We start from the raw sequence: 20,507 nt of genomic DNA on the forward strand, positions 1-20,507 counted from the left end.
ATATAACTGTAGTGTACTGAATAGCTTCTCTCTTGGCACCTATTATATGCATTTTCCAGATCTACAAAACTTAAATACAGATCTTTGTTATATTCCCATGCTTTCTTGAGTATTTGTCGTAAAGTGAAGATCTGATCCTGACAGCCTCTATTTGGTCTGAATCTAGCTTGTTCTTCAAAAAGTTTTTCTTCCACAATTCTTCTCAATCGTTTCTCAAGTATACTTGCATAGATCTTGCCAGGAACACTTAGTAGGGAAATACCTCCATAATTCTCATATTCAGTTTTATTTCCCTTTTATATATGGGTTTATATATAAAAAGGGAATTCGTCCCTCTGTCCAGGCCTTCTGAACTATGCAGTTCAACCACTGTAAGACTTTTATACCTCCATACTTCAGCATTTCTGGTCGAATATCATCTACTCCAGCTATCTTTCCACATTTCAAGCCTTTGAGGGCTTTTTATACTTCAAGTATGGATATGTATTCTTGGCTGTATGCCTGTTGAGTGTTTTATTACCATTGTGCTATCACTGCTTGTTTCATTTAGCAATTTTTTGAAGTAATTACCCCATACTTCATGGTTATCCTTTTCCCCAGTTTTCATGTCACCTTTATCATCTCTAATTCCATTTACAATCCTCTTTCCTCCATTTCTGAGCTTTTTCAACAACTTCCAGAACATCTTGCCACCTCCTTGATATTTATTTTCTATGTTCATACCAAAGTCTTCCCATGACTTTTGTTTAGCTAGTTTTACACAGTGTTTGGCTTTCTTACATTTGTCTCTGTATTCTCTAAGAGCACAAGTTGACTTATTTGCCAGGAACTTTTGATATGCTTTCTTCTTTTCCTTCACTGCCTCTTTAACTTCCTGTGTCTACCATGGAGTTCTGATTTTTCTATCCTTGCAGACAACCTCACCGCATGCCTCTCTGATTGAATCAATCAAGGTTTTCTTCAAGGCTTGCCACTGACTCTCCAAGCTTTGGTTCCTGTTCTCAAACTCTCTTTTTTCTTCAATAATCTTTGTGTATTTTAGTCTACAGTTCACATCTGAGAGCTGCTCAACTTTTATTCGCTTTAAAACTTTCTTGCATGTTTTTTTCAAAATGAAATTCAATTTTACCCTGCTCAAGACTAAATAGTGATCACTTTCAATTTCAAATCCTCTATACACTCTGGTGTCCTGCACCAGGAAGAAAACATCACTATCGACAAGAATATAGTCAATGAGACTTTTCTTATTTCTTGCCTCTTCTCTCCATGCGAATTTGTGCACATTTTTATGTTGGAACATGGTGTTAGTGATAACCAGTCCATGTCCTGAGCAGAAATCCAAAAGGTATTTGCCATTATTATTAGCTTTGCTCTTTTCTCCAAATTTTCCCAAAATATTTTTGTGCATCTGACAATCATTTCCTACTCTGCTATTTAGATCCCCAACAAGGACAACTTTTCCTTTTTCATTCTGTCAGTAGCTTTCTCTAGAGCCTTAAAAAAATTTCTCCACTTCTACCTTAGTAGAACCTTTTGTGGGATCATAGGCACAAATAAGTCTCATTGTCCAGTTCTCCATTCTGATATTTGCCCACATCACGCTACTTGAGACTGCCTGCCATTCAAGAAGATTAATCTCATGTTTAGTGTAGAATACTTTGGCTACTCCTTCTTTTCCTTGATTGTCATTGCCTTGAATATATAGAAAATATAACATTTTCTATTTATTGCTCAGAAAGATCTCACCAGTTTTTGTCTTTTTTGTTTCAGTCACCCCTATTATGCCGATCTGGTACTTATCTAATTCCTCAGCTAGCTTCATTTCTTTGCCATTCTGGCTTCTTATGTTAATAGTACCGATCTTTAACTCTGGTGATGTTGAGTTTGGGTGTATTTTAAGATTTGTTCCAGTAGCTGACTTTTCGCTGTATGCCCTGGTTCTCTGGCAAAAACAATGGGGGGTCCTTGTTTAACCGGGCAACGCCCCGTTAAACAAGGACATAAATGTCCTCCTTAAACAAGGACGTTAAACAAAACATAAATGGCAAAAACAATGGGGGGTCCTTATTTAACCGGGCAACGCCCCGTTAAACAAGGACATAAATGTCCTCCTTAAACAAGGACGTTAAACAAAACATAATGATGATACAACATGACAGAATTTCATGCCCAGCGGGCATGAAATTCTGTCATGTTGTATCATCATTTATGTTTTGGTTTAAGCCAATAAGAATACAGTTTGGTCTGCTAAAGCCCAAATTGCCAGCCCATCCTCGTTCATTCAGTATCCAGGTAGATACCTAATGGGGTGCACCGCGAGAAGGTGAGGCTTGGACATTACGTCAGAAGCCCTGGTTGGTTCTCCACATTCCTTTAAAGACTATGTGGAGGTCTCCTCAGTTATACAGCTTTGACCCTTAAGCACCCCTGAAATATATATATATATATATATAATTTAAATCTTTAGTGATGTACTTAAGTAATGCTCTTTGTGTATCCTTTTTTTCTTATATGTATTATGCACTCAATGAAGTCTTCTAGAAAGACAAATCTAGTAGTGCCTTAAAAATAAATTAGTTATTTTCTAATTTAATATTCGGCTATATAGTCATATAAGTGATTCTCTTTAAAATATATATAAATAAAGACATTTAAGATTCATCATCATCATCATCAGCCATTTTCTGCCCACTGCTTGACAAAGGCATCTATTCATTCTTACCTTGAGCTTTTCTATGCAACTGAGTTCCTGCCATCATTTAATATTAATAACTAACTATGGAATTGTTTATAGATATTTTGATTTGTGATGAAATATTCATCTAATTTTTAATAACAATATGAAACATTTATTAATTGAGTAAATTATTTTAAGGTTTTTTTTTTTTTAATTTCACTTGAAAGTTTTTGTTCTTTACTCTTAAGATTGTTAACAATGAAGAGTCAGGATTGGATGTGGACAAATGGGATTACTTCATGAGAGACTGCTATTATTTAGGTTTTGACTGTGGTTTTAATTATGAACGCTTAATGCTTTGTGCAAGAGTCATTGATGTCCAAGGGAAGAAAAAAATATGCTTTAGAGATAAGGTGAGTTAGAATGGTATAGCTGATATACAGCATTCTCTAGGAATATTTATTATTTATTATCCATAAATATCTGTCAGTCACTTGATGTTAATGAAGGTAAAAGGTTATATTTTATAAAAATCTGCAAAAAGTTTTGTAAAATCAAAATTTTATGATGAAATAGAAAATTTTCATGAAACAGAAGCTTCTTCTCATTTGTGTTGATAAATGTATCTTGTCCACGATGCTTGAATGCATTTGCAATGATTGAAAATACAGATTATTACATCAAGAGTTAGAACAGCTAATGGGCATGTAAATTTTTTTATCAACCACAAAAAAAATCTCATCATAAGAAAACCATATAATGTTATTTAATGTTATTTGTAGACATGACATATATAAGAAATGTCTGCACCTGCCTAACCCCAACACTCGTATTTAATGTCTGAAATAATGTGGGTTCTACGGTCGATTTTCTTGAGTTTATGAGACGAAAAACCCGAGTTTCCGGGAGAAGAAACCCGCTTGCCTGTGCCAGAGATCGACTAACTCGGGAACCGGTCAAAAAAAGACTTAGAAAAACTTCTTCTAGTCGCCGACTAGATTTGAAACGAAGTCTTCCTTCGTGCGGTCAAGCACTGTGGTGTGCAAACACCACATCCACTGAGCTACACAAGATCTCTGATGTCTGCACCTACAGAGTAGCTGACACGGATGCTTATTACTACCTGGTAATAGTACATTCCAAGCTAAGACATTGTTAAATGGAGAAATGTTAACAGAAATAGAAATACCAATCAGTATAATATCAAAAAGTGTGAAGATGTAAACATACAAAGGCAATATGCAGAAAAGATATAATACAGGAAATAGAATATTCAGTTCCTCTTATAACTGAGAAAAATATGGCGTTTTTCTCATAGAAAAGTAAAGAGGCTATGAAGAAACAAAATAAGATGAGGTAATAAATGCTACATGGCTTATCACCAGAAAATACTGAGAACTATAGGATCCGTAGAAATTTAGCTAGTAAAATGCTGCATTGAGAGAAAAGGCTGGTAGAAAAAGAATCAATTAAAGAATTGAAAATGATGAAGAGTGAAAGATAATAGTATAGTGGGAAAGGTTGTCAGTGTGTTGCTGAGATATGACAATGATGATTTTAGATGGAGAGCCAGAATCATAAACGGTATGTTAGCAGAGCTGTGTGAGGAGAAGAGAGTAGAGTTTGTGGATGTATGGCACATGTTTGAGGGAAGAATGGAATTATACAGGCCTGATGGATTGCATTTGAATGGCTTTGGAGCGAGGATAGAAAGAACAAGGAGAGAGGGGAGCAGAGCTGCTGATGCTAGCATCCACATAAGATTCAGAAACAGAGAAATGGGGGGAGCCTGAGTGGACATGGAGAGTGGATGTTTAAATGTAGATGAAGTGAAAGATCAGGAGAGTGGTATTGAAGAGACAGAAGTGCTTGGCAGTGGAAACAGTAGTAATGTGAGAGATGAAGAAAGAACATGAATGCAAGAAGACCAGGGAAATGGGGGTAACCTTGGGTTGACAGGAAGACATGGCATAGGGAGAGTGGATGTTAGAAGTAGCAGTGAATGTATGTCTGAGGATAATCAGCATAGAAATGGAATATATTGTGATGTAGGTGGGGAAGTTGAAACTGAAAAGATATATGTGGTAAGCAGTGATAAAGGTGATTGGGCAAGGACAGATATGGTGGGGAAATTGGATAGGACTGGTTATAGACCTAAAAATGAACAGCTGTGTTTATTTAGAAATGCCAGAGGTATCAGAAATAAAGGAGATGAAATGGTTTCACCAGTTGAGTTTATTTGCCTCAAAATCATTGGCTTAATGAAACATGGTTGAATGAAGATGATATCTAGGAATAGAAATGGAAGGATACAGTATTTTTTGTGGGGATAGAAAGAACAAGAAGAGAGAAGTGCTGCTATGACTGCAGGGGAATTAACCACTGCCACTATTTCCCTCTTTCATAGACATGAAAGAGGGAAATAGTGGCAGCGGTCATGAGACAGTGCGGTGTAAAGTGGAGGTTGACAGGAAGATATATTTAGTTGGATGTTGCTATATTATTATTATTATTATTATTATTACAATTATTATTACATCCTCCATGGAGTCGGCAGACTCATCATGGGAGATTCATTCAATTGACAACATATTTATCATATAGAATCTTATAATCCTTAACACTCCATGAATTAACAACACATTCTGTCAATGCATTCCATTCACTGACAATTCTCCATGTAAAAAAATCTGCTTCTCACAATCCCTCCTCATCACAGTTTTACACAACTTCTAGGAATGACCTCTGGTTCTTCCCCTCTCACCATCTACTTGTTTTATAATCCCCACTGGATTAATCTGATAAAATCCTCTCACTAACTTAAATGTCTCTATCACCTCTCTTCCTCCTATCCACCAAACTTTGCAATCCACATTTCTTCAACCTCTCTCCATAGTCCTCTCACTATAGTTCAAGTGTGGTAATGCCTTATACAGTGGCACAACCACTTCCCTATACTTGCATGTTAGAGTACTTCTTATCATAGCAGCACTACGATGTGCAGCCTTTGCAACACTAACAATAATTCAGTCTACTCTCAACCGTCACTGCCAAATCTCTAATCTCATCCACTTCCTGCAGTACGGCACCATCGATATAGAACACAGCATTATATTTCTGCACTCCAAAATGCAACACTTTGCACTTATTGATATTAAAACTACAATCCCACTCTTTTGTCCAAGTAAAAAGTCTGTTTGAATCTTTCTGAAGAGCCAGGGAATGTGGAGGGTGGCGATAAAGAAATAGCTAAACTTGGATTAGTGAACAAAGGGAGAATAATTATTATGGGTGATTTTAATTATGGCACTATAGATTGGAATGAAGAGATAGCATTTGGGATATTAAAGATAGCAAGCTCACATCACTCCTATCCCAGTATCTCCCATAATGCAAAACACATCTCCTTGCGGATATGTATAATGTTATGCATTAAGGGAAGAGCCACTACCAAGACTTACCCCAGTCCTGAAGAAAATATCTTCAGGACTGGGGTAAGGTAGTACAACATTGGGCAACTCGTAGCAAAGGTGGAGCAAGCTCACATCACTCCTATCCCAGTATCTCCCATAATGCAAAACACATCTCCTTGTGGATATGTATAATGTTATGCATTAAGGGGAGGGCCACTACCCAGACTAGTTTCGACCTTTATTGAGGTCTCTTCAGTGGGAGCCAGGCCCAGAGGTGGAGATACCAGGCAGAAGCAATAGCGAGGTCATCTTTACCTATAGGAGTTGCCAAAAGGGTAGTGGCCCTTCCCTTAATGCATAACATTATACATATCTGCAAGGAGATGTGCTTTGCATTATGGGAGATACTGGGATAGGAGTGATGTGAACTTGCTCCACCTTTGCTACGAGTTGCCCGGTATTGTACTACCTTACCCCAGTCCTGAAGATATTTTCAGGTGCAAATGTTGTTTGCTCACACTTGGATAAAGGATTAAACTAAATTTATTATAGTCTAACCAAGTGAAAATAAACTTTCAAAAGCTGGTGATTATGACAAGCTTGGGAGACAGCATGGAGCTATAGCATGGAATGAGGAGTTGAGTGGTAAGGAAATAAATTCTGCTTGGGAACTAACAAAGAAATACATAACAACATCAATGTGTGAATATATTCCTTAGGTCAAAAGGCTGAATAAGGTAGGTGTAAAATGGGTGAATGGGAGGGGGGGGGGGGCTTTAGCATGAAATCTGAAAGAAGGCACTTTGGAGGCAGTACAAGATGAATAATAGTAATAATCATTCACATGAAGAGTATAAAGAACAAGTCAGGAGAGTGACTCAATAAGGACAACAAAAGTATAGTATGAGCAGAAATTGGCAAATCAGACAAAAAAAATTCTAGAGAGGTTTCTAGATATGTGGCAAGAATGATTACGGTAAGATGATGTTAATGGATGTGAATGGTAGAATGATAACTGGGGGAAGATGGCTTAATTGTGAGCAAGCAGGAGGTATTTGAGGAAATAAATAACCTTGATGTCAATAAGGCAATAGAATTTGATCACATATCACCACACATCTTAATGGAATGTTCCAGGGAATTGGCAGTAGTCAGACTGTTGTAAAAAAGACATTGGTATGCCTATTACAACAGCACAGGTACCAAGGGAGTGGAAAGAAGGTAAAATTGTTCCACTGCATAAAGGCCTGTAGCTACAATTATAAGCCAGTCTATATGTCTGGAGTTGTGTTGAAGGTACTAGAGAGATTGGTGAGAAGTAGGATAGAGAAATGGGTTTTTAACAGCAGTATTCTCTGTGGTTATCAGCATGGGTTTGTGAAAGAGAGCTCATGTTTTACTAACTAACTTACATACTATAACAAGGTGACAAATGTCTTGTACAAGGGACATGCATATACAGTGGTATACTTGGATTTTGCAAAAGCTTTTGATAGACTGCCACACAACAAGCTGCTAAATAAATCGAAATGGATGGGATTGGATAACAGACTTCTGAGTTGGATCGGTGATTGGCTTTCAGATAGGTATCACAAAGTTGTATATATGGGTGCAGTATTCCAAAAGAGGAAGGTCACTAGTGGTGTGCAGGGGTAAGTTTTGGGACCATTGTTGTTCAATTTGTATATCATGATATTGAGATGGGTTTAAATGGTGATATATGATCCAAAATTGGGGAGAACAATGCAGAGTCAAGTAGATGTTATGGTCTTACAAGAGGACTTGAATAAATTGCATGAATGTGTAGGTAAGTGGAACAGTCAGTTCAGTGTCACAAAGTATCAGGTCATCTCAAAAGTAATGTTGTTTTTAGTTAAGTTTTGAAAGGATATAAAAGATGCTAATTTACTTGTTAATTTAATCAAGTATATATTCTCAATTTGAATCAGTAATGCTCTTCCAATATTGTGAAAGCTTCATAATGCCATTTCTATTGAATTCAGGAAGTTTGGAGGCAAAGAAGTCACATTGGCTTGATTTCAGTGCCTCTAATGTATTGTACTGTTTTTCATTAATGAAATGTTGCAAACTTCAAAATAAGTGGTAATCTGAAACTTCAAGATCTAGAGAATACTGAGGATGTGGAAGCTTTTCCCATCCGAGTTCCTCGATCTTGGTACAGGTGATTATTGCGCTACGTGGGGTGCATTATCATGGTGAAAAACAACACCCTTTCAATTGACCAGAGAACACATCTTTTCCTTCAGTTTTTCATTCAATTGATCGAGTTGTTCACAGTATACTTCAGCTGTGATTGTTTGGTTTTGTGGCAAGAGTTCAAACTGTATAATACCAACCATATCCCACCAAACACTTAAAAAAACTTTCTGAGAGTGAAGGTCTTGTTTTGGCTGAGGTTTAGCCTATCCCCCCCTCCCCAAATGAACAACCTTCAGCACTTCACATTCTTGTCAAGTATCCACTTTTCATCATCAGTAACTACATGACTCAAAAATGGAGATCGAATCTCTCGAGAATGAAGAGCAGTGCAGATGTTGATGTGTGGTCTTCAATTGTTGTTTGTTAGTTTGTGAGGAACCCATTTGCCACGCTTACTCTTTCAAGTTCTTGGCAATGGATGGACAATGAATTAAGATCTTTTGCTAAAACTTCCACAGTTGCATTGGCATTTTTTGCAATAGTGGCTTCCAGCTTATCGAGAGAGAGACAGGGAACCCAGAGTGAGGGGAGTCTTTCAAGCTAAAGTCCACTTGTTGAAATTTTTGGAACCATCGCTGGCTCTTTTGTATTCAAAACATTACCGCCATACACTTCTTGCACATTTTTTGCAAGAAGTGTATGCAAGAGGTCTGTTAGCAACATTGTTGCCTTTTTTTGAACTCATAAAGCATGATGTGCTTAATGTGGTCTTCAGTGACCTCCATAGTAATAAATGGTTATTTAAACAATAATTTATGTATGATGTTCTTGCAAGGTGGAATGAGGCTACCTCAGCTTAGAAGTACTTATAAAACTTTAAAAATTCATCTTTAGACAAGCTAAGACACGATTGAACAAGTAAAGTATAAACAATGACATTACTTTTGGAATGACCCAATATATGGTTTTTAAATTTGGTAAGCAGTGATGGGATGCAAAGTATACATTTGATGGGGAAACTTTAAAGGAGGTAGAAGAGATCTGGGAGGGGTGGTGGACAAGGACCCAAAATTCTGGAACCACATTGCACAAGATGTGAAAACATTACATCAGATAATAGTAATGATGTGGAGGACTCTGATGTGTACAAATAAAGAAGTTATGATACCATTGTATAAGATCTTGATCAAGCCTCATATGGATTATTGTGCACAGATTTAGTCACTGGCTTTTCATGGTAACAAGGATATGTTAGAAAGGGCCCAGAGAAGATTCACAAAGGTGGTCAGTGCTCTTTGGAATATGGAATACGCAGACAAATTGAGAGAACGTAAGTTGCAAAGCCTCATGTACAGGAGGAAGAGGCGGGGGGGGGGATCTGGTTGAGACATATAAGTTAGTCAGAGGTTGTTATCAGCTTGACATGGAAGAGACTTTTTATAGAATTGGAGAGGTGAGTAGAACAAGTGGCCATCACTGGAACTGTATAAGGAGGATGTGAGCAGAGGAGTGAAGAGTATGTTCTTTACACGGAGAGTGGTGAGTGAGTGAAATGCATTGCCTGAGTGTGTTGTGATTGTAGACACATTGAATCAGTTTAAGGCACAGTTGGATGAACTTTGTATGTGTGTGATATAGTGTTCACTTTCTGATTTCTGACTCCATGGAGTCAGAAATGGATTTCTGACTCCATGGAGGTCAAATGTTAATAATAATTAATTCTTCGTACGTAGTGGGATATTTAAAGGAAGGTATAATACAAGCTTGAATACTGACTAATAACCAAGGAGATTTAATTACTTAAGAAAAAGAAATTGTTAAGGAATTTAGACAATATTTTGAAAAACTTGTGAACATTACTTCTCTCTCGGGGAAGATGTTTAATTTTCTTTAATAAACATGTCAATAGATTACTTCTTTCTCCCTGATTGCTTATTCACACATGGCACTGTTGTGTTGTAGGTCCTGTGAACTTCCATGTTTAGGGTCATTATAAACAAAAAAACAAACTTCTCACCACCAGATGGAAACTTTACACTTATGGTAGCATGCTTAGAAGGAAATGGTGAACTGCAATGTAAGAATTATCTCTGACGAAGTGGAGAATGTTCTTAAAGTACTAAAAAATAACATGACAGCTGGCAAAAATAAAATTACAGCAAATCTAAAAATTTGGAGGAACACCCATGACAACTGAAATTTATGAACTTATCAAGCTAATATGACAAAAAGAAGAAATTCCAGTGGATTGGAATACAGCCATATTAGAGAGGTATCTTCCTCTTGGACATTTATTACAAAATACTATTCTGCATTAATCGGGAATAGAATTAATGTATATATTTCAAACACCATTGGAGACTATAACTGTTGCTTCTATAAGGGAAAGTCTACAACTTATCGTAATTTTATAGCTCGACAGTTGTTAGAAAAGCATTTTTGATAAAGAATTACATCCAGTATTTGTGGTATTAATCAAAACATAGTATAGGATGCAATGATACCTTTTTAAAATACTGCAGAAATATATAAATATGATACAACTAAGTAATCGCCACACTCGCTATGGGGTACATTTTCTATTTGTCATTTTTTGAAATAAAATCTGGATTTCACTCTCTCACTGATTCTGTTCGATCTAGTAATGGAGAAAGTCATTGTAGACTTAAATAAACAGAGGAAAATGAATATAAATGTGAAGAACATCCTATTGGCTTATGATGATGACATCATCACCCATGGAGATTCTAGGTATGTTATACGAGGGGTTTCTAAAAAATAAGGCAAAAGATTTTTTTTTTCTCAAGGATGTTTAATAATAGGCAGTTGAAATTATACACTGAGAAATAAGTGAACATGCACTACTTCTCCACAAAGTTTCGAAATTGATTGAAGCACTTGTACCAACTCTAAATCAGTTTATTGACCAATACTGAAGAAGTCCATACCTACACCCAGTAACCAAGATCACATTGTCTGATGAACTTCCTCTACAGTGAAATGCCTTCCAGAAAGGTGTTCTTGAGGGGGGTCAAACAAATGGAGGTCTGAAGGTACTATGTCTGGGCTGTAGCGGGGGGGGGGGGATATGGCAGAATTTCAGTGGTTGCACTGTAATTGATTACAGTGCAACCACTCACTAGTGATGTGGAGTAGCATTGTTATGCACCAAAATCACACTGCTTGTCAGGAGTCCTTGGTCATTTGTGTCGGTTGGCTTTCAGTTTGTCCAACATTGCACAGTAAAGCTCTGCATTGAATGGTCCTCCTTTCTCAAGAAGTCCACCAACAGAACACTGGCCATGACTTTTCAGACAGTGGGAACAATTTTGAATTTTTGTGCAGAGAAGATTGTGGATGTTTCCAGGTCATGGAGTCTTGTTTGCTCTCTGCGGTAAAGTATAGGAGATGAAATGAGAAACCCATATTTCATCTCATTTGACTAGGTGAGCAAGAAAATCTTCACCTTTGTCGCCGTATTGCAACAGATTCTCCAAACACATCCTTATGCATTTTGCCTTGTGCTCCTCTAACAATTGTCGAGGCACCCAGAGGGAGCACACGTTTCAAAAGCCAAGGATATCATGAACAGTTTTGTGAACACCGGACTTAATCAACTTCACTACTTGTGCAATTTCACACAGTTTCATTCTCTGGTCTTCAAGAGCGATTCCCTTAAAATGCAGAATTCTGTCTTGCTTGAAGGCCTGCCTGCCTGATGTCGATCTTCATTGTTACCAACCATTGCTTGCTTTAAATTCATTCAACCAAAAACACACCTGCTTCTTTGATATCACCTTTTTGCCATACATAGCAACCAGTTCATGGTGAATGTCACTTGATGAAGACCAAGTGAAAATAAAAGGCAGTGATTCACTATATGATGATGTCTGGAACTTGATGTATTGTATGACTGGGGTACACCTATGCATCCTTCTCATTCATCTCTAGATAGTTAAAACTTGTAAGAATAATCATTAATGTACTCATGTTGGAGGCTTAATGGAGTAAAATTGCACTGGGAAATGATTAAATTCTTCATTATTTAATTCTTCTAATATTTTCTTGCATTCACAGAGACATCTTCAGGAATACAAAATTGTAAAAACACACAAAGAAATGGAAAAAATTAGACTATTTAAAGCCTGAATTCCTATGGGGGCAATCTCTATGGGTGCTGTTGGCTAGCCTTATCTGTTGGGCAGGATGACTAAGAATTAAAGTTTCCCAAATCTTGGGAAGTTTAACTCAACCATATTTTTTAAGATTAGGCTGGCTTTTTAAATCTCTGTCGATTCTAAAAATAGTCTTTCAAGTTTGTATTTACTATGATGAAGCATAATAGTTTTATTCCATCTGATCCTGTGCAAGGTATAATTGTGGCAGCAGATGTATTTTTTGTGTTTATCTAGGTGGATGTTAGCAGATCTTCCAGTTTGATTATAATATGTAACAGTGTCTGTAGTACAAACTACAGTAATGTTTGTACTTTATATGTTTGTAATACAAACTTGTCAAGGTCCTAGCCAGTTCAGCTAAACATTCCTTTAACATGCATGCTGATGTCCCATCTGAATTCTTAATCGGGTTACGCAACAACTCTAGAACCTCCTTCTCTTGCACCTCTTTCTCTTCATCAAGTGTAGTGATAGCAGTGTACATTATGTTATTTGCACCAGGATGATAGACCTTCGTGAAGTGAGCACTCATTTTTTGAATTATTGCATTTGCTTCTGATACACAGTGAAGTTATTCTTCAGCATTACTTTCTGCATAAGATACTAATAATTTAAGTAGTGAGAAATATAGTATGAGAGAAGATATGAAAGGTCTGTCGGAAGAAGCGAGAAAGAAATGTGAGAGAGTAAAAATTGTAGGATTGCTACCTAGACATGACAGTACAGAGTTAAGAAGGAGGGGGATGATAGCAAATGATTTCATGTGCAGGCTGTGTAGAAGAAATGGATGCCAGTTTTTAGATGTGGGGAGTGAGTTTGATGGCAGAAAAGACTTGTATGAGAGCGATAGCCTGCATTTGAATTCATTTGGCAAGAAGTAATTTTTCCAGGAGCCTGGAAAAATTACTTCTTGGTTTGAGACCTAATGCAGAGAGTCAGGAAAAAAAATTCATAAACTAAATCATCAAGTGAGGAAAGGGAAAAATGTGTGTGAAAGTACAGCTATGGTATGCAAACGTAATAAAGATATGAATGTCTTTGAACATGGTTATATATGGTGAAGGGCTGGAAAAATATGCTTTGGATTCAGATGTTTTGAGTATGTCTGGAGTGGGAAAAGAGAAAATGCTAGAACAAAACCAAATAGATTGCTTATCTAATTATAAGAATAGGCTAAGTGGTAATTTATTATATTTTATACACAAATGCCAGGAAAATGACGGTAACAATTTGTCCCATGTAACGGTGAGTTTGAGTCTATCTGGTGTGAAGTTAACAGAATGAAATATATGGTGGGGTGGTGCTACAGACCTGGTGTCTCAGTTGCAGGAGACAAAAAAATGCATTGCCACTTTAGCCTTATGGGTACCAAACAAGTGATCATTATGGGTGACTTTAATTTTCCAAATTAAATGATAAGAAAGAAGAGGAATTTATTGAATTGTTATGAGATAACTTTCTCAAATAGCATATGAGAGAAGGAACTCAAGGTCAAAGAGCGTTGGATTTGCTCATAACATCAGAAGGGGTCTCTATTAAGAATATGGGCTATTTTACACCAGTTGGCGACAGTGATAATGCTGTGCTTTCTTGGGAAGTATCTAATTGTATTGATGCTTCGATTAAAACAGGTTATATGCTGAACTGCAAAGCTGGAATTATGATCAACGTAGGAGAATACTGTCTTTGGTCCCATGGTATCAGTTACTGAATGGGGAAAATGTCAGCAAAGCAATGAATCTTGAAAAAGTCCTTAAATGAGGCAGTATCTGAATGTATCCCTACTGTTCAAAGAATGAATAGGTTGGGAGTGAAATGGATGTGTAAACTTATTAGGCAAGAGATCCAGAAGAAGAAAATGATGTGGAAAGAATATCGTGAAAATAAGAGTGATATATGATATATATGAGGCTGGTCTGAAAAGTTCTTGGCCTTGACCATAGATGGCAAAACTATCAGCAAGATTTTTTTTTTCTAAGCTGGTACATTTTGTCATAATCATCCATGTGAAATTGCAAGTCATTCTATCAAGTAGTTTGTTTTATACAGCTGTCTGAAGCACCTTGAAATGGATAAAATCGATTGATAAAATAAAGGTATGAATTCTTTGTAAAGGAAGGTTTAACGCGAAAAGAAATTCGTTCGAAGTTCATTAAAGTTTATGGGCATTCTTCTCCGTCGTTTTCAACAATTAAGAAATGGGCTGCCGAGTTTAAATGTGGCTGTACCAGCCTTGAAGATGATCCACTTGAAGGATGTCAAAAAGTGTAACACCAGAAATCATTGATCAAGTGCACGATATGGTATTGAATTAAGAATTATAGACACGTTAACACAAGAATATTTTAATATTTGTTAAATATTTCAGTCTGAAAATAACAGACTATCTTCAGTAGCTACATAGGAACAGTCCTAACAAGGTGAAATACCAACAATTGATCATTCAAAAGTAGAATGAGTCACGTGATGTTACATTGCTAAGCATTAAAGAGGGAAAAAATTTCATCAGAGTGATGATTAAATTATAGGTATTAATTCACAATTTCATATAATAATCTTAATTTATAAATAACATTAGGCTAATGTAGGAATTAAAAGTCTCAATTTAAAAAATAAATAAATACAAATTAATGTGTTATCCTGATTAAACTTTCCCTTATTTTTGATAACGATATACAGTCATTTCGATTCAAGTTAAGGCGTTGAAGTAAGGCCTCAGCACTCTCTTTGAATAGGCGCTCAAATTTATAGTGACATCTGTGTAGAAGGCACGCCTTGAATCAGAGGATGTTGTGTCTTGGCTCTATCCCGTGCTGAGCCAATCCAGACTTATAGGATTTGTTGCGTTGCATTTATGATTGATGTTCTTGAATTCTTTTTTCTATAGAGCGTCCTGTTTGTCCAAAGTAGGACAGATTGCATTTACAAAGAACTTGATGATAACTAATAATTTAGGAATTGACAGCATACACTAGAAATATAAATTAAATAAACTTTAATATATACTTTCCGATATTTTGACAACGTCACGTTGCCATCTTCTCGGGAACGTAATACAATGACAAGTGCACGCAAGTACTACATAAGAGCAAAATGAGAAATGAAGCGAGGAAGATACCGTTTTCCTAAAGTCTTGATGGTGCCCCCTGGCACGCAATATTGGTAGTTCTTGGCCTTCCTAAAGTCTTGATGGTGCCCCCTGGCACGCAATATTGGTAGTTCTTGGCCTTTGGGCTGAAGTTATTCTAATAAATGTTTCCCAAATTTGGGGCGGTCTCATGCATCCAAATTTGTTGAGGTTTGGAATGTTCCTAAGGACTGAGGCTGATTCCATGAATAGTCTTTCATATTTGAACTTGCTGCGGTGTATTACTGTGGCCCTCTTCCACCTTATTCTGTGGCGAGTATCCAGAGCGTGGTCTGCAAGCCCAGAGTGGCTGTACTGGTGAAATCGGATGTAATCCTTGTGTTCTGAGATTCTGATATTAGCTGTCCTGCCTGTTTGGCCAAAGTAGGACAATTTACAGCTGCAAGGGACCTGGTATACACCAGTTAGGTCTAGTGGAAGTGGTTGGTCTTTAGTGGTGCAGATAAGAGATGCCAATTTTCTATATGATCTGTAACAGGTGGTCAAGTCATGTTTTTTTAGGATTTTTTGTTGTTTTTTCCAAGGTGCCTTGGGTGTAGGGAATGGTGATGGATTTAGAGTAAACTTTTTTGTGAAGGGGGGGGGTTGTGGATAACTGGTTTAAGTATTTTTTGGATTCTTTTTTTTTGGGGGGGGGGGTAGCCATTGGCTGAGAAAGTGTCAAGGATGTGATTTAGTTCAGTGGTTAGGGCTTGATCATTTTGAACAGATTAGGTTGAATAGTGTCTTAATAACTCCATATTGTTGTGAAGGGGGGGTGATGGGATTGTTGGTGCATGTATCTGCCTGTATGGGTGAGTTTTCTATAAACCGAGAAAACCAAGGTTCCATCAGGTTGGCGGGTGAGTAGTGTGTCTAGGAAGGGGGAGGTTATTGTTTTTCTCTTTTTCCAGGGTGAACTTGATTCTAGGGTGTTGGTTGTTTAAGTGTGTTAGGAAGGAGAGGAGTGAATCTGGGCCATGTGGCCAAATAGTGAACACATCATCAACATATCGAAGCCATATGGTAGGCTTTTGTGGTGCTGAGTTTAAGGCTTTCTCTTCAAAAATCTCCATAAAGAAGTTGGCCAAGGGTGGGGAAAGTGGTGAACCCATGGCTGTCCCCTCTATCTGTTTGTAGAATTTTTCCTGCTAAACGAATAGCCTAAGTTCATTGTGAACTGAAATAGGGCTGAGATATCGGGAGGAAATTTAGCTTGGATTAGCTCTAAGGTTTCTTTGAGGGAGACATTCGTGAATAAGGAGGAGACATCAAAACTGACCATTATGTCATTATGTTGGAGTGTAAGGTTTTCTATACTGGCTTTGAAGTGGGCTGAGTTTTTTATGTGTGATGGTGTGTTGTCAGTATAGTGTGAGAGCGCTTTGGCTAAATGCTTAGCTAGTTTGTAAGTGGGGGAATCAATGCCATCCACTATGGGACGTAATTGCACATTTTCTTTATGTATTTTTGGGAGCCCATGTATGCGGGGTGGGGGGGGTCTAGAGTTATATGGTTTTAGTCTGTTGGTAATCTCCACAGGCCAAGAAGTGACCTTCTTAAGGAGCCTATGGAGTTTTCTAATTTGTGAGTTGGTGGGATTGTATTCAATAAGGAGGTAAGTAGCTCCATCTAATAGTAAAGTCTTAAGCTTACCTGTGTAGTCATTATGATTGAGTACCACAGTGGCGTTCCCCTTATCCGCTTTGGTGATAACTATTTCTTTGTTTTTCTTCAATTCTTGTAGTGACTTGTATTCACTAATGGATATATTGGTTTTTTGGTGGTTTTGCTTTTATGAGAACACAGGCTGCATCCAATCTAGTATCGTTGGCGATGTGGTTTGGAAGGTGGTGAATCCCGTGTTCAATCTGGATCATTAATTCTTCGGCCTGTAATTTCCTAGGAGCAATGGCAAAGTTGTGACCATGTGATAGAGCGTTGAGTGCTTCAGGTTTCAAGATAACTGAAGAAAGGTTAACTACAGTGTTGGTTTGTAGTTTAGGTTTGGACGCCGGGTTCTTTATTAATTTATCAAACTTGTTGATATGTCGACTCCGTATTCGTTCAAATTCTTTATTTGCCGCCTTACACCTCTAGAAAACCTTACACTCCAACATAATGACATAATGGTCAGTTGTGATGTCTCCTCCTTATTCACGAATGTCTCCCTCAAAGAAACCTTAGAGCTAATCCAAGCTAAATTTCCTCCCGATATCTCAGTCCTATTTCAGTTCACAATGAACACAGGCTATTTCGTTTGGCAGGAAAAATTCTACAAACAGATAGAGGGGACAGCCATGGGTTCACCACTTTCCCCACTCTTGGCCAACTTCTTTATGGAGACTTTTGAAGAGAAAGCCTTAAACTCAGCCCCATAAAAACCTACCATATGGCTTCGCTACGTTGATGATGTGTTCGCTATTTGGCCACATGGCCCAGATTCACTCCTCTCCTTCCTAACACACTTAAACAACCAACACTTAAATAAATAAACACTTAAATAACCTCCCTTCCTAGACACACTAGTCACCCACCAACCTGATGGAACCTTGGTTTTCTCAGTTTATAGATAACCTACCCATACAGTCAGATACATTCACTAACAATCCCATCTTTCCCCCTCACAACAATATGGAGTTATTAAGACACTATTCAACAGGGCAAAACTAATCTGTTCAAATGATCAACCCCTAACCACTGAACTAAATCACATCCTTGACACTTTTTCAGCCAATGGCTACCCCTCCCCAAAAGAATCCAAAAAATACTTAAACCAGTTATCCACCCCCCCCCCCTTCACAAAAAAGATTACTCTAAATTCATCACCATTTCCTACATCCGAGGCACCTCAGAAAAAATCAACAAAATCCTAAAAAAACATGACTTGACCACTTGTTACAGACCATATAGAAAATTGGCATCCCTTATCCGCTCCACTAAAGACCAACTGCTTCCCCTAGACCTACCTGGTGTATACCAGGTCCCTTGCAGTTGTAAATTGTCCTACTTTGGCCAAACTGGCAGGACAGCAAATATCTGAATCTCAGAACACAAGGATTTTATCTGATTTCACCAGTACAGCCACTCTGGGCTTGCAGACCATGCTCTGGATACTCGCCCCAGAATAAGGTGGAAGAAAGCCACAGTAATACACCGCAGCAAGTTCAAATATGAAAGACCATTCATGGAATCAGCCTCAGCCCTTAGGAACATGCCAAACCTCAACAAATTTGGATGCATGAGACTGCCCCAAATTTGGGAAACATTTATCAGAAAAACATTTAGCCCAAAGTCCAAGAACTACCAATATTGCCTGCCAGGGGGTGCCATCAGGACTTTAGGAAAACCGTATCTTCCTCGCTTCGTTTCTCATTTTGCTGTTATGTAGTACTTACATGCACTTGTCATTGTATTAAATTCCCAAGAAGATGGCAACATGACTTTGCCGAAATACCGGAAAGTATATATTAAAGTCTATTTAATTTATATTTCTAGTGTACACTGTCAATTCCTTAATTATAGTTATCATGTTTAACTAGCATATAAGCCTCTCTATAAGAAAAAAGAACTTGATATACACCAAGCAGATACATAGTTGAGCATTTATCTTTAGAAGAGAGGAAATAGGTGGATATTTTGTTAATAGGTATATAAGTGGCTGTTTAATCATATTTCTTCAGAATTGGGGTGCAATCCTAGCTCACCTCCTCATGGTGCATCCTGGATAACGTTAAAGAGCTAGAGCGACTTAGCAACCAGACTGTCTTCTCTACCTCGTGGTTACACCACACCTGAACTCAAATACAAGAAATTGGGGCAAGATGACTAGGAATATTGGACCTGTTGTTCAAATTTGCCAAATTAACATTGAGGGCCTATGTAGAGCAAAATGTGAATACCTCTCAAAGATTTTATATGACAACAATGTCGACATTGTTCTTATTCAAGAGACTCACTGTAAAGATAAGGATTAGCTCCACCGCAGGGGCCAAATTCCTGGTTACATTATCATTGGAGCCACTTACCATCATGCACAGGGCCTTGCCACCTATGTATGTAGTGCACTAGAAGATTCCCACCTCATTACAACCAGCATTATCGGCAGCATGCATCTGATAACAACTATGATAGGGAACATAACCATTACCAACGTGTATAAATCCCTGCCCTCTTGTGGCCTCCACAAGTTCTACCAGTGCACAACCACCTTGCGATGCATATAGGCGACTTTAATAGCCACCACATGCTATGAAAATATGCTTCCAACAATGAATGCAGAGAGACTTTGACTGAATTGGCAGAAATTCACAACATGCACCTAATTTTCGACAAAAGATAGATCTTCCTTCAGGTCAGCAGTTTGGAACAGCGAGTACAACCTGACCTCTGCTTTGTCACTCAAGACAACAATGGACGACCGTTACCTACATCGAGGAGAGTTCTCTCCAAATTTTCCCGAAGCCAACATAGACCAATTATATTAGAGGTAGGTCTGCAGGTACCCCTTGTCAGATCCATCCAATCCATCCTTGCTGGAACTTCTGAAAGCCGACTGAGATACATTTGCTTCTTGTCTTGACAAATATGTCCGTTGGATCCCTCCAACAAGCAGTAATTACAAGAGATTCATGGGAGCTGTCTTAGCTGTAGGTAAGAAGACCATACCAAGAGGCTTCCGGAAGGAGTATATCCCTGGATGGGATGATGATAGTAATAAACTGTATCAAGAATATCTAGAGTGTGTGGTGATCCTGACATTGCAGATGAACTCATTCATAGCCTTGACACCAGCCAACAGATGAAATGGACTGAAACAGTAGAAAGACTCGATTTTCGGCACTCCAGTAGAAAAGCATGGAGCCTTCTAAGAAAACTAGGTAATGGCACCCTGACTGCCCGGGAACAATCAGCTATTTCTCCTGACCAATATGCATCAGATATTGTCAACA

General features: G+C 37.9%; 1 protein-coding gene across 4 annotated transcripts in view; it reads left to right on the plus strand.

Annotated features, from left to right (window-relative positions):
• The window catches only part of fal (SAM and HD domain containing deoxynucleoside triphosphate triphosphohydrolase falten), a 188,816-nt gene that overhangs the window by 108,839 nt on the left and 59,470 nt on the right, over positions 1 to 20,507 (plus strand). For all 4 annotated transcript variants that reach the window (XM_090410336.1, XM_090410337.1, XM_090410338.1 and 1 more), the window contains one exon: positions 2,926 to 3,090. In XM_090410336.1, coding sequence (XP_090266462.1) covers positions 2,926 to 3,090 — 165 coding nt within the window. The remainder of the gene's footprint in view (positions 1 to 2,925; positions 3,091 to 20,507) is intronic.

The sequence above is a fragment of the Typopeltis vanoorti genome, chromosome 20, assembly GCF_054136105.1.
Source record: "Typopeltis vanoorti isolate ZY-2024b chromosome 20, IOZ_Tvanoo_1.0, whole genome shotgun sequence".
NCBI lineage: Eukaryota > Metazoa > Arthropoda > Arachnida > Uropygi > Thelyphonidae > Typopeltis > Typopeltis vanoorti.